Source organism: Diplotaxodon limnothrissa, linkage group LG3, assembly GCF_057381915.1.
Source record: "Diplotaxodon limnothrissa isolate DT_005_m linkage group LG3, D_limnothrissa_male_GT1.1, whole genome shotgun sequence".
Classification (NCBI taxonomy): Eukaryota; Metazoa; Chordata; class Actinopteri; order Cichliformes; family Cichlidae; genus Diplotaxodon; species Diplotaxodon limnothrissa.
The window spans coordinates 1270961-1286238 of record NC_140598.1 but is presented as its reverse complement, the minus strand read 5'-3'; the positions used below and the strand labels follow the sequence as shown (position 1 = coordinate 1286238).

The 15278-nt window shown below is 41.1% G+C and overlaps 2 protein-coding genes across 3 annotated transcripts in view; both read left to right on the top strand.

Moving 5' to 3' along the window:
- LOC146634242 (uncharacterized) overlaps window positions 1-15278 on the top strand; it is a 241186-nt gene that overhangs the window by 184288 nt on the left and 41620 nt on the right. The window lies entirely within an intron of this gene.
- Window positions 1-15278, top strand: part of LOC146634245 (protein NLRC3-like) — a 43290-nt gene that overhangs the window by 11936 nt on the left and 16076 nt on the right. The window contains exons 2-3 of one of the 2 annotated variants that reach the window (XM_085375454.1): window positions 11041-12832; window positions 14250-14423. In XM_085375454.1, coding sequence (XP_085231580.1) covers window positions 11041-12832; window positions 14250-14423 — 1966 coding nt within the window. Of the gene's footprint in view, window positions 1-11040; window positions 12833-14249; window positions 14424-15278 lie in introns of those variants that run through there. The other variant, XM_085375461.1, reaches the window with a different exon arrangement.

Sequence of the window (15278 nt, the reverse complement as noted above, 5' to 3'; positions counted from 1 at the left end):
CATAGCCCCGTCCTCCAGGGCATGCAGCAAGCATGGAGGAGATCCAGGCTCCAGATATCCAGAGGCCCCAGAGTGCAAGAGCCCAAGAAGGACCACTGGAGGGGCATCCGTGCAACCCTCCTGGGAAGAGCTGAGGAGATCCCCAGACGAGGGGTCGCCCAGTAGCCACCGAGCAGAAGCTAGAGGGGGCTGCACTGGCGTGCCTGCTGACTCTGCTGGCTGCCTCTGCCTCAATTTTATTGAGGCAGAGGCAGCCAGAAGGGGACAGAGTAGCCTCCTCTGCACCCTGGTGACATACCCCTACTCCAAGGCCCTGCATGTGTGGGTGGTTGTGGTGGAGTGGGAAGAGGGAGGCAGCTGGAGATGGGGAGGGAAGGAAGGGAGGGGCAGGTGACCCCTCCCTGGGGCCAGCTCCCCCACTGACCCCAGTAGGCACTCCCATACTCCGCGACCCGCCAAAGAAAGGGGCACCCACCCGCCCACAACCCTGGCAACACACAAACCAGGATCCGAGGCCCCGAGGCCCGGCCAGGGCCCCAGCCCAGAGACGGAGCGCCCCCAGAACCTCACGCCCATCCCGGACCCACCCAGGGGCAAACAGGCTACCAGGTCAGTAACCCACGTCCGTCAGCACAGACCCTCCCCTAGCCCTGCTGCACGCAGCCACGAGGAAATAGTCAGAAAAGAGCCCCCAACCGGACATGACCGCTACCCCGGGTTGAGCCCCCCAAGGAAGATGCCTCCGGGGAACCCCCCGACGCCCTAAGCCTGTCCCTACCCCCACACCAATCACAACATTGAAGGCGGAACCAAACTATGACCCCCCCACCCCCACTAGGTGATGGAGCTGATCAAAGGAGCCCAGAGCAATTGATCTAATGTGGTGGCAGAGGCTGTATCAAAACTAATGTAATCTAATAGATAATTTCTATATTGGTTAGAATTAAGATTGTTTTTATTTTTCCAGTTCATGAGGATAGTTTTCTTGGCAATGCATAGGGCAGTGAAAACCATATGGGCGATATTCTTTTCTGAAGTGACATTATCTAAGCTGCCCAACAAACACACTAAGGGGGAAGTTGGAATGTTACATTTCAGACACTTTGATAAGTCTTCACATATCTCGCGCCAAAACTTTTGCACTGGTGGACAGAACCAAAGAGCGTGAATGTAATTGTCTGGTGTATTGCTTTGACAGTGTGAGCAGTTGTTGGAAGATGTAAAGCCCATCTTGAACATCCGATGACCTGTATAGTGCACTCTATGTAGTATTTTGTATTGTATTAATTGCAGACTGGGATTTTTAATCAATTTAAAAGTTTTTAAGCATACCTGAGACCAGAAGTTTTGGTCTAAGCTAACTGATAAATCTGCTTCCCACTTTGCAATAGGAAGGGATATTGATTCATCTAATTTAGATAGTGTTCTGTATATTTTAGATAATAATTTGGGGGATTTAAGAGTAAGGAAATGTACCACACTTGGTGGTGTTTGTAATTCAACTTGACTGAGGTTAAATTTCTTTTTTATTATGGATTTAATTTGTTGATATTCTAAAAAATTTTTCTTGTTGATCCCATATTGTGCAACTAGTCTGTCAAATGGGATAAATTCTGTTCCCTCTAATATATGTTCTAAGTATTTAATTCCTTTACAACTCGATTCTGGGAAATTAATCATATTATTGTTTTGTAATATGTCAGGGTTATTCCAGATAGGAGTACGTTTGCATGGGATTAGTGAAGACTCCGTTATTTTTAGAAACTCCCACCATGCTGTCAGAGAGAAGCTGATGTTGATACTTTTAAAGCATTCATGTCTTTTGATGTTTGAGCTAATAAATGGTAGGTCTGAAATCTCTAGATCCTTGCATAGTGCCTGTTCAACATCTAGCCAGGGCTCAACTAAGAAGGTATGTTTTAACCATTCTGAGATGAACTGAAGCCTGTTGGCTAAGAAGTATTGGTGAAAATTAGGCAGATCTAATCCTCCTCTATCCTTGGTTCTTTGTAGCGTTTTTAAGCTGATGCGCGGGGGTTTATCTTTCCAAAGGAATTTGGAAATATATGAATCCAGAGATCTGAACCAATCTTGTGATGGTTTGTTAGGGATCATCAAAAATAAGTAATTTATTTTTGGCAAGATCATCATTTTTATAGTGGCGACCCTTCCCATGAGTGATATGGGTAAAGATTTCCATCTAGTCAGATCGCCTTCTACTTTCTTTAGAAGTGGGATGTGGTTTAATTTAGTTAAGTCTGAAAGCTTAGGAGAAACATTAATACCTAAATATTTAATATTTCCGGATTGCAGTGGGGCAGAGGAAGAATTATGGAAGGAGCAGTTAATGGGGAGAACTGTAGATTTTGGCCAGTTAATCGAATAATCTGAAACTCTTGAAAACCAGTTTATTAGAGTAATTACCTCAGAGAGGTTGGTTTGTGTGTTTTGCAGAAAAAGCAACACATCATCCGCATAGAGACTGATTTTATGTTCTATGTTCTTACATTTTATGCCCTTAATTGTTGTAGCCTGTCTAAATGCTGCTGCTAGAGGTTCGATAAAAATTGCAAAAAGTGAAGGGGAGAGTGGGCATCCCTGTCTGGTGCCCCTCAGGAGACAGAAGCTGGAGGATGTCTGGTCATTTGTTCTGATACGAGCTGTTGGGGAATTGTATAATATTCTTATCCAGTTTATAAAAGAGTTTCCAAAACCAAATTTGTGTAAAGTTGCGAATAAAAATTTCCAGTTAACTCTGTCAAATGCTTTTTCTGCATCTAGAGATAATATTATGGTTTCAACGTTTTTATTGTATGAGTAGTCTATTAAATTAAGTAATCTACGAGTGTTTGTTGAGGAGTGCCGACCTTTTATGAAACCAGTTTGGTCAGGATGAATTAAGAGGGGGGTTATTTTCTCTAATCTCGTTGAGAGAGCTTTGCAGATTATTTTAAGGTCTACATTTAAAAGAGAAATTGGACGATAGCTTGAGGGAAATAAAGGGTCTTTGTCTGGTTTTAGCAGGAGACTAATGTTGGCAGAATTCATATTTGGTGGTAGTCTGCCATTTTCCTCGATTTCCTGCAACATGCCGTGGAATACTGGTGCCAGAATTGTCCAGAATTCTTTGTAGAATTCTGCAGGGAAGCCGTCTGGACCTGGAGCCTTATTATTGGGCATACTTATCAGGGCTTCCTGGAGTTCACTTGGCGTCAGTGGCGAATCCAGTTCAGTTGCTTGACTGTCTAGTAATTTTGGAAGAGTTACGTTGTCAAGTAACAAATCAATTTCATTTTTAGATGGGTTTATTTGTGGTGAAGATAAAGTTTCATAGAAATCCCTAAAAATGTTGTTTATTCTTCCAGGGTCATATATTGTGTTCCCCGATAAATCTTTAGCAGCACATATAGTTGTTTTTTCTTTCTTTATTTTTAACTGGTTAGCTAGAAATCGACCTGATTTGTTACTGTGTTCAAAATTCTGCAAGCGAAGTCTTTGTATAAGGAATTGTGTTTTTTTATTAATAGTTTCATTTAATTCTAGTTTTGTTTTGCATATTTTGTTCAATGTTTCCTGATCTTGGTGGGACGCGTAGGCTTCTTCTAAAGATTTGATGTTTTTTTTCTAATTCCTGAATATTTTTGTTTTCTTCTTTCTTTTTGTGTGATGAGAAAGAAATTTTTTTTACCTCTCATCACAGCTTTTCCTGCTTCCCATAGAACAGAAGCAGATATTCCGGGAGTGTCATTAAAGTCTAAATATGAAGTCCATTCCTTTTTAAAGTATTTAATAAAGTCTTCATCTTTGAGTGGCGATGTATTGAATCTCCAGTTTTTACTTGGTGTAGCGTTTATCTTATGTATTAGTGTTACAGATACAGAAGCATGATCGCTGACAGCTATAGGATGAATCTCAGTGTCTGAAATGTCACTCAGCAGTGAGCTGCTGACCAAAGAATAATCCAGATGAGAGCAGGAGTGATGAACATGTGAGAAGAAAGAATATTCCTTACTGGTGGGGTGAAGGGAGTGCCATGCATCGCAAAGGCCATAGTCACTTATATACTGTTTGATTATATTTGTGGACTGCCAGTTACGCTGAGTTCCTGTTGTGTTGAGCCTATCCATTTCTTGATTACTCCTGTCCTGCAGCAGCTTCATTGGCTCCCGGTCAAATACCATATCAATTTCAAAATACTCTTGTACATATTGAAGGCTATTCATCATCTCGCTCCATATCCCTCTGATCTGGTTCAGATCACCGCCCCATCTCGTTGTCTCAGATCTACTTCTTCCCTTTCACTCTCCGTCCCCTCCCACCGTCTTGCCACCATGCAGGGCTTTCAGCTGCTCTGCTCCTCAACTCTGGAATTCCCGACCTCCTGATTTAAGAAATATCTTTTGCTTCTCTCTCTTTAAGTCCCAACTCAAAACTCACTTGTTCAAAATAGCTTATCCCACATTACCTCTCCACTCTGCTATTTTAAATTTGTTTTATGTTTTATGCTTTTATGATTGTGTAAACTGTTTGCTTTTATGTTGCTTTTATTATTCTACCTTGTACAGTGTCCTTGAGTGTTCTGAAAGGTGCTTTCAAATAAAATGTATTATTATTATTATTATTATTATTATTATTATTATTATTGCATATTAGCTGTGAAGTAGTAGTTTTTAAAGTCTGGTAATGCTATGCCACTATACATTTTCTCTTTACAAAGGGGTGCCTTTTTTATCCTGTGGCTCTTGTAATTCCAGATAAAAGGGAGAAGGACTGAGTCCAATTTCTGAAAGAATGTAGCTTTCACATACACAGGGATATTTTGAAAAAGATATAGGAGATGGGGGAGGCAGATAATTTCAATAGCATTCACCCTGACTATCAAGGAAAGTGCGAGTGAATTCCAAAATTCAACCTCATTTTTAAATGTATCCAAAGTTCTCACAAAATTAGCTTCATATAATGACTTGTGTGACTTAGTAACCTCGATCCCCAAATGTGACAATTTTTCTGAAGTTATTTTGAAGGGAAGTCGATTGAGTAATTAAGATTACCACATTTAATTGGCATCAATTTGCTCTTATTAAATTCAGTTCTTTTGAATTCTTTTGGTGGCAGAAACAGACTGGCCTCAGAGTGGTCAAAGCTCAAAAAATAATCTTTATTTTACATTTCCGGAAATGGAGACCGAGCACACGCAGACACAAGCTCAGGTCTGAATGCAGTAGCACCCAGCATGGTTATATTTCTGCAGCACATCACACACACACTCAGTTAGTTCCTCTTTCTTTTTTGTGTCTGATTTCCTGTGCAGCTCTGCACTAAACTTCCCATCTCTAAAGTCTGTTGCCAGGGCAACCTGTCACCCTCTGACCTAGTTTTTGTCTCGTCTGAGCTTGGTTTCTAAAGGCCTCTCTTATTAAAATACATAAAACAATATAATCAGAAAATAAGCACTAAAAATATATATTTATTTCGTAACATACCCCCTTTTTAACTAATTGTATTAGCTAACATAATTAACTGACTGCCTCAATAACTACTGTGAACTAAAAAAAAAGATATAATTAGCTTTTTCTGGTAAAAGGTCCTACATTACTTTTGTCACTCTTTGGAAACAGCCTCTATAGAGTTAACCCGTTTCCGCTTCCAAAACTTTACTCCTGGTTTCTTCACCCCCTTTAATGGGTAGCACATATAGAATAGAATAGAATAGAATAGAATAGAATGCTTTATTGTCACTATACGGTTGTACAATGAGTTACAGAGCATCTCCTCCTCAGTGCAAACATGCTGGGGGGGGGGGGCACAGTTCTGCAGCGCTATATAAATATGGACAGTATTAACACAGGGAAAAAATACATCAAAATCCTCAGGGTGCTTAGCAGAGCTCTTTTGGCACAAATCTTCAGCCCAATTAACAGTTTTTCCACACACATTCACAATTTTTTCAATGGCATTTTAGCACAATTCACTCTCTCATTTAACAGATCTTCTCACACACACGCTACACCCTTCTCTATTAGACTTTCAAAACAATATACACTTTTGATCATTCATCCAAAGACAATTTTACACTTCATTTATACATTCACACATTTATAAAGACACCAAATGCCAAGATACATTATTTCCATTACTCAGTATTCAACATTTCCATTACTCAACATCACATCGTCTTCCCTTTCCCTGGTACCAGCGTTCCTACCTTTTCGACTACTTTAAAAGCCTCTAAGGCCCAGGTCTGCCCATCTTGCTGGTCAAACAACGCCATCATCAATAGCGGTCAAATTTCTAGGCCCTATTTAAAAGCGCTCCCCGCAGCTTGACCAGAAGCTCCACTTAACCAGCGTTTCAGTATCCTACTGGTGCCTGAAGCTTTACTTAAAGCTTTACCGGTCACCCGCGTTGAAATGGTCACACCCAAGCCCCACTTTGTCGTTCAATCGGTGCAACAAAAGTGGTACTTGACCACTGATTATTAACGACCGACCTCAGTGGTCACGGGAATCACCCGGGTTCTCCTGTTGCCGCAGGTCTCTAACGCGCGTCTGCAGTAAAGTGTGGGAACCAACCCCGAACCTTTTGCACCCCTGGAGTTCAACTCCAGTCTTAGATTAATTTAAATAACTTTAGAAGCACCACTGTGGACTCTAAGCGCCAGTTTATTTATCTGATACTCGGGTCCTCTTTCCTTGTCTCAGATAACACAATTGACACACATAACACATCAACTTTAAGCACACGTCACATCAACTTTAAAATTCACCCCAGCATTAACAACAATAAGTTTTCATCAAATATTCCCTAGACTTTACTTTTTATTTATCACATATTACCGAAAATCACCATGGGCATGTCATACTTAACAGATTTTATAATTTACTTTCATTTCACCACTACTGAGCCAATTTAACGGTAAGGATCATTAACTTGGTGACCAGATAATTTAGAATTCATCCAATCTGCACAGTTTGCTTTTCTTTTTTTTGAACAGGCTCTGCCTACCTTTAAATCTTTTTAGACAGGTCTCCTGTTCGCCTCAATTCTGATCGCACCTTAAGCCAAATTTGTCCTCTCAGCCGTAAAAGAATACGGGTCAAGGCACCAATTATTAAATTTCGGTTCTTTTGATTCTTTTAGCGAGAGAGAAAGACTTCCAACTCACAGTGGTGAAGCTCAGAAAATAATTTTTATTGTACATTTCTGGAAACAGAGAACGGTAGACACGAGCACGCACCCACAGTTCTAAAAGCAATGCAAGCTAAAATACGTATATATAGTTCTGCTATAGGTCACACACAGACACACACAGTTTCAATCAAAACAACTCCTTCTGGTCTGACTAATGTGTGTGTTACTTAGTTCTGCTTTTTCTGTCTGGTTTCCTGTATTTTACTAATATGACTCTGCAGCTCTGCACCAAACTTCCTGTTTCTTAAGTTCCCCTTACTGAAGCCTCTGTTGCTAAGTGACCTATCACCCTCTGACCTAGTTCTTTCTCACATCTGGGTCTGGATTTATAAAGGCCTTTATTATTAAAATACACAAAACAATCTAATCAGAAAATAAGAACTAAGAATATATATTTATGTCGTAACACTATCTAATAAAAATACGTCTATAAAGGAGTGTGTTATGGATCCCAGTGTGTGTTACGACCCCCTCTGCTAGGTGACAGGTGGGGAGAAACATACACAAGCCCTCTCACAAAATCAGAGTAAATAAGGGGTTTCATTGCAAATGTTAAACTGAAAACCATCTGGGCTGTTCAACAGACCACCGGGCAAACAATTAATACACAAAAAAAAGAAAAGGCACGAATAAAAGCTAAGGATTAACTAAGGAGAGCCAGCAATCACAAGTCTCTGATAAAAGATAAAAGATTACTTGTTCTTATCACTTAATAATGCAGAATTATCATATAGAAATAAAAGAAAACTGAAGTTGTGCCATTGGAACATGTTGCCTGGCTGAAGCACTAAAGGACTCGGCGAGAGACATCTGTCTCGCCCTAGCAGCACCTGTCCCTCTCCGCTCCTCCCTTCAGTTTTTCCTCAATATATGCTCGTCATATTCTGTGATATGATTTACAGTGAGGTCTTTGATGAGGTTAGTGGTGTTGCCACAACACCTCACTGTCTTGCCGCATGTATCACAAACCGTGTCTTGGCTGCCACTTCGAGCCTTTACTTGAACTGAGCCTGTGGTCATCCACTTTCTCAATATGTTCCTAACTGTGGAAACAGACAGCTTAAATCTCTGAGACAGCTTTCTGTATCCTTCCCCTAAACCATGATGGCGAACAATCTTTGTCTTCAGGTCATTTGAGTTGTTTTGAGACCCCGATGTTGCTACTGTTCAGAGAAAACTAAAAGAGGAGGGAAACTTACAGTTGACCCCCTTAAATACTCTTTATCATTATTGGATTCACCTGTGTATGTAGGTCAGGGGTCACTGAGCTTACCAATTTGAGTTCCAACAATCAGTTCTACAGGTTTTGGAATCATTAAAATGGCAACAGTGCCCAAATTTATGCACCTGCCTGATTTTATTTAAACAATTATTGCACATTTTCTGTAAATCCAATAAACTTCATTTCACTTCTCAAATATCACTGTGTGTGTCTCCTATATGATATATTTAACTCACATTTTTTATCATAACAACCAACGATTGATACAGGGAAATAATGACTGTTAACAGGGTCGCCCAAACTTTTGCATCCCACTGTAGTCTGCTTTTACTGACTGTGACACTAAATGAATGTTAAAATCACCCACAATAATTATTTTATGTGAGCTGAGCACTAAATCTGATAAAAACTCACAAATCAGACAGAAACTCTGTGTAAGGCCCAGGTGGATGATAGATGATAACAAAGAAGATTAGCTTTTGTGTTTTTTGATTTGTTGATTAATTATTAAGTCATGTCTGGTAGTTAGAATGACTCGGGGGTGTTGATTCATTTAAACTAACATAATCATCCTGCTGCAACCAGGTTTCTGTAAGGCAGATGTTATGGTTCAAAATATTGGGGATGGATACAAGAGGAAAAACCACAATAACAACACTGGTCCGGCCGGGTTGAGTCAAACGATGATTTTAATGATCACACACGTGGGAGATGGACACTGATGCAGACAGCCTCTGATCTCAAAATGGTGGAGCATTGCTCAAACTCTTATAGCCTCTGGTGCCTCCACCTTATCATAAAAGCCTAAACATTCACATGCTTTCTCTCACACAGCGCCTAAGCTACGACCTTGGCTCCCTGTTTATCTGCTCCTGCTGAGATGGGGCAGAAAACTCCAGCATGTTCTCTTCTAATCAGACAAATAAGGCGATGACTTTCTGCCAACAGTATTTCTTATAGCTCAGCAGTATAATGCATCATAAAACAATATCATTCATTCACAATAAATCAGCAGTCTAATGTAATGCAAATCAGTTTAACTAATGCAATAGTTATCAGCTTCTTCTAATTCAGGAGAATAATGCAAACTAAAACTACATAATAATTCACAATCTTTAATTAGGGGCATAACATGGCATAAAATAATATTATAATCTAATACAGAGTAAATCAATTTGTTGATCAATTATTAAGTCATGTACTAACAGAGACTTGGAGGAGAGAGACCTAATATTTAATAATCCACATTTCACTGTTTTACTCTTTGGTTCAGATGTGGATACTGTATTGTTCTTTCTTTGTGATTGTTTATGTTTAAGTTGTTTGTTGCTGGTTTTTAGTTTGTTTTTTGTCTTTTTGGAAGCTGACACAGTCTCTATGGAGATGGGTTTTTGGGGGGTAGCAGGAGGAGAGAAGCTGCAGAGAGGCGTGTAAGACTGCAACTCTGCTTCCTGGTCCCAACTCTGGATAGTCATATTTTGGGGGGTTTAATAAATTTGTCCATATTTCTAGAAATGAGAGCTGCTCCATCCAAAGTGGGATGGATGCCGTCTCTCCTAACAAGACCAGGCTTCCTCCAGAAGGTTTGCCAATTATCTATGAAGCCCACATCGTTTCTGGGACACCACTCAGACAGCCAGCAATTTAAGGAGAACATGCGGCTAAACATGTCACTCCTGGTCTGATTGGGGAGGGGACCAGAGAAAACTACAGAGTCCGACATTGTTTTGGCAAAGTTGCACACTGATTCAATATTGATTTTAGTGACCTCCGATTGGCGTAACCGGGTGTCATTACTGCCGACGTGAATTATGATCTTACTGAATTTACGTTTACCCTTAGCCTGCAGTTTTAAATTTCCTTCAATGTCGCCTGCTCTGGCCCCTGGAAGACAATTGACTATGGTTGCCCGTGTCTCTAGCTTCACATGTCTGAGAACAGAATCACCAATTACCAGAGTTTGACCCCCAGCGGGTGTGTCGCCGAGTGGGGAAAAACTGTTAGACACATGAACGGGTTGGTGGTGTACCTGGGGCTTCTGTTTAGGACTATGCTTCCTCCTCACCGTCACCCAGCCAGCCAGCCTGTTTCCCTGGCTGCTCGGCACATTCCGCTGAGGGAGAGCAAGTGGACGCTATGTTACCTTGTTCCCTAACTACAGGGGCCTGACTAGCTACGGGTGTTTCAAGGGTGTGACACCGACCCAGTTCTGCAAACAAGAATGAAAGAAACTGCGTAAAATTAGGTTTACCAAGCTTTAAGCATTATAATCAAAAAGACTTGCAGCTGTAATTGCTGCCAGATGTACTTCCACAAAGAATTGCGGCGAGACTATGAATTATTATGTATGGCAACATTTTATTAGTTTTTAATACATTAACAAGAATTACAAGCATGCGTGTCTTACATTGTCATTATGTGGTATTTTATTTTTTTAAAAATTGACCTGAGAAGTGAATTTACCACATTTTGAAAGAATGCATGACAAAATGTGAAATAAGTGAAAGGCTGTGGATACACTTTATCTGTAGCTTCTATGTAGGGACCCTTTTGGTCAGGTAATGTTTTGACTGTTTCTGCCCAGGCATTGATACTGACATGTTAACCGCTTTTGTTTATTATTTCAGAGGCTCTTGAGAAGTGTCAGATTAACTTCAAGTTAGAACTGAAGAAGAAGTTCCAGTGTGTGTTTGAGGGGATCGCTAAAGCAGGAAACCCAACCCTCCTGAATCAGATCTACACAGAGCTCTACATCACAGAGGGAGGGACTGCAGAGGTCAATGATGAACATGAGGTCAGACAGATTGAAACAGCAAATAGGAAACCACACAGACCAGAAACAACAATCAGACAAGAAGACATCTTTAAAGCCTCACCTGGAAGAGATGAACCAATCAGAACAGTGCTGACAATGGGAGTGGGTGGCATTGGGAAAACAGTCTTAACACAGAAATACAGCCTGGACTGGGCTGAAGACAAAGCCAACCAGGACATCCAGTTCATATTTCCATTCACTTTCAGAGAGCTGAATGTGCTGAAAGAGGAAAAGTTCAGCTTGGTGGAACTTGTTCATGTCTTCTTTACTGAAACCAAAGAAGCAGGAATCTGCAGCTTTGAAGACTTCCAGGTTGTGTTCATCTTTGATGGTCTGGATGAGTGTCGACTTCCTCTGGACTTCCACAAAACTACAATCCTAACTGACCCTAGAGAGTCCACCTCAGTGGATGTGCTGCTGATAAACCTCATCAGGGGGAACCTGCTTCCCTCTGCTTGCCTCTGGATAACCACACGACCTGCAGCAGCCAATCAGATCCCTCCTGACTGTGTTGGCATGGTGACAGAGATCAGAGGGTTCACTGACCCACAGAAGGAGGAGTACTTCAAGAAGAAAGTGAGCGACGAGAAGCAGGCCAGCAGGATCATCTCCCACATCAAGAAAGCTCGAAGCCTCCACATCATGTGCCACATCCCAGTCTTCTGCTGGATCACTGCTACAGTTCTGGAGGATGAGCTGGAAACCAGAGAAGGAGTGCTTCCCATGACTCTAACTGAGTTATACATTCACTTCCTGGTGATTCAGGCCAAAAGAAAGAAGATAAAGTATGATGGAGGAGCTGAGACAGATCCACACTGGAGTCCAGAGAGCAGGAAGATGATGGAGTCTCTGGGAAAACTGGCTTTTGATCAGCTGCAGAAAGGAAACCTGATCTTCTATGAATCAGACCTGACAGAGTGTGGCATCGATATCAGAGCAGCCTCAGTGTACTCAGGAGTGTTCACACAGATCTTTAAAGAGGAGGAAGGACTGTACCAGGACAAGGTGTTCTGCTTCATCCATCTGAGTGTTCAGGAGTTTCTGGCTGCTCTTCATGTCCATCTGACCTTCAGCAACTCTGGACTCAATCTGCTGGAAGAACAAAAAACAACCTCCAAGAACTCTGAAACAAGAGAACCTGCAGAGAAACACTTCTACCAGAGTGCTGTGAACAAGGCCTTACAGAGTCCAAATGGACACCTGGACTTGTTCCTCCGCTTCCTTCTAGGTCTTTCACTAAACAGCAATCACAATTTTCTACAAGGTCTGCTGACAAAGACAGGAAGTAACTCACAGAACAATAAGGAAACAGTCCAGTACATCAAGAAGAAGCTCAGTGAGAATCTGTCTGCAGAGAAAAGCATCAATCTGTTCCACTGTCTGAATGAACTGAATGATCGTTCTCTAGTGGAGGAGATCCAACAGTCCCTGAGATCAGGAAGTCTCTCCACAGATAAACTGTCTCCTGCTCAGTGGTCAGCTCTGGTCTTCATCTTACTGTCATCAGAAAAAGATCTGGATGTGTTTGACCTGAAGAAATACTCTGCTTCAGAGGAGGCTCTTCTGAGGCTGCTGCCAGTGGTCAAAGCCTCCAACAAGGCTCTGTAAGTAATATTAAATCAGGCATGATCAGTTCAGAGAACACTTAAAAATACATAAAAATAGGGAATTAAATGATCATCACTCACTTGGTCAACTATGATACCTTTAATGTTTCAGTCCAGCCGGTCAGCATTTCTGAGAGATTTTTGTCTGTAGCTCTTATCAAAGGACAATCCAGCCTATAAGACTATGGGCTCTGATCCTTCAGCCCCTCTTACGGGTTCATTATCCTCAGCTTGCTCACTTAGTTCTTTTTTTCTAAAGCATATACCTCAGTTATGTTGTGGAAACTCTTAAATAAAACTGCAACTACCAGCTAAGCGTGTCTTTTGAAGTGAGGTTTATTAAAAGAAAGAAAGATGAAAAACACTGCAGTGGAGAGAACGTTCAGATCAAACACCAAACATTTTTCTGAGGAGGCACACCACCTTGAAATATTTTATATCTGCCCAAACACTCTTAAACAAAGAACATTCCATAGCATATCATAAATCTCTATACCTTCAGTCCAGCTCATTCTTTACCCCCTCCTACTCTAACAAAAGTTACGACCACCCATCACCTCATTAAGAGCAGGATGTCTGGAGATTTTCAAGTCTCAAGTGGACCGTCTGTGAAGATGCAATAAAACCCAAGGCCCAATTATGAAAACATTCTACATGCATACAACTGGTGTCAGGAGTCATCTTGCTAAACTAAAGAGATATGATTAAAATATGTGATTAATGCACGAGAAAAGAAATCTGCCACCAGTTACAAGATTGTATCTTTTCTTGATGTTTATAATCCAAGTTCTGGTTTCTGTCTCACCTTAAGTACACACTCATTTTTTTATATAATTCTCTGCTATGGCTGTCCTGATTATATCCAGTATAGAGGAAAAACCTTGGGCATCATAATTAAAATTGCCGTCAATGTCCTGTTTCTTGTCAGTAACTGAAATTGTCCAATCGAAAACACGTTGGTATTTAGGGAGGGCAGGACTTTAAAAGGCAGCTTGTTTTTGACAAAAAAAACAAAAACAAGAGTCTGCACCAAGTCCATCATGTGAGCAATTATTTACAACCACATTTACTGTAATAACAGATATTAGAATTAATAAAGTGACCAACAGTACTGTAGTAAGTTTAGTACTGTAGTAACTGTAGTACTCACTGGCCTGAGCCAGCAGACACTGAACTAGTGTCACTAAATCTACCCGCTCTTCTCTGGTTTCCATTTAGATACACTGGTATAATTGTGTTTAAAATGAAATATTTTTCTTCTGTTAGACTTAAGTTCTTGAACATTTTTTTAATTTAATTTTGCATTGTAGTGTACTCATTTGTACTCATTTGATTACCTAGGTTCATCATATAAAGTGATTATATTTGATAATAGATATTGTTTTGTTGTTCTCGTTCTTGTTGTTTTTTGCAGGCTGAGCAGCTGTAACCTCTCAGAGAAAAGCTGTGAAGATTTGTTGTCAGTCATCAGCTCGCAGTCCTGTAGTCTGAGAGAGCTGGACCTGAGTACCAACAGCCTCAATGATTCAGCTGTAAAGCTTCTGTCTGCTGCAGTGGAGAGTCCACATGCCAAACTGAATATCCTGAGGTCAGATCAGAATTTGTATTCTCTTTTGTTTGTTTATATGTTTGTTTGTTTGTTTTTTGTTTTTATCAAGTGAGAAAATTTAGCCAGTAAAGGTAAACTTTACCATTTATTGTTGTTTTGTACAATTTTCATTCATTTCTACACTGAACAAAAATATAAACGCAACACTTTTGTTTTTGCTCCCATTCCCCATGGGATGGACGTAGAGACCTAAAATTCATTCCAGATACACAATATAACCATCCCTCCCAAACAGTGGTCACAAATCAGTCCAAATGTGTGGTAGTGGGCACATCTGCCATATTGAGATAATCCATCCCACCTCACAGGTGTGCCACATCAGGATGCTGATCTGACATCATGAGTAGTGCACAGGTGTACCTCAGACTGCCCACAACAAAAGGCCACCCTGGAATGTGCAGTTTTGTCTCACAGCAAAATGCCACAGATGCCACAAGCAATGAGGGAGCGTGCAACTGGCATGCTGACAGCAGGAATGTCAACCAGATCTGTCGCCCGTGCATTGAATGTTCATTTCTCAACCATAAGCCGTCTCCACAGGCGTTTCAGAGAATATGGCAGCACATCCAACCGGCCTCACAACCGCAGACCTCGTGTAACCACACCAGCCCAGGACCTCCACATCCAGCAGGTTCACCTCCAAGATCGTCTGAGACCAGCCACCCAGACAGCTGCTGGAACAATTGGTTTGCACAACCAAACAATTTCTGCACAAACTGTCAGAAACCGTCTCAGGGACGCTCAACTGCATGCCCGTCGTCCTCATCGGGGTCTTGACCTGACTCCAGCTCGTCGCCGTAACAGACTTGTGTGGGCAAATGCTCACATTCGATG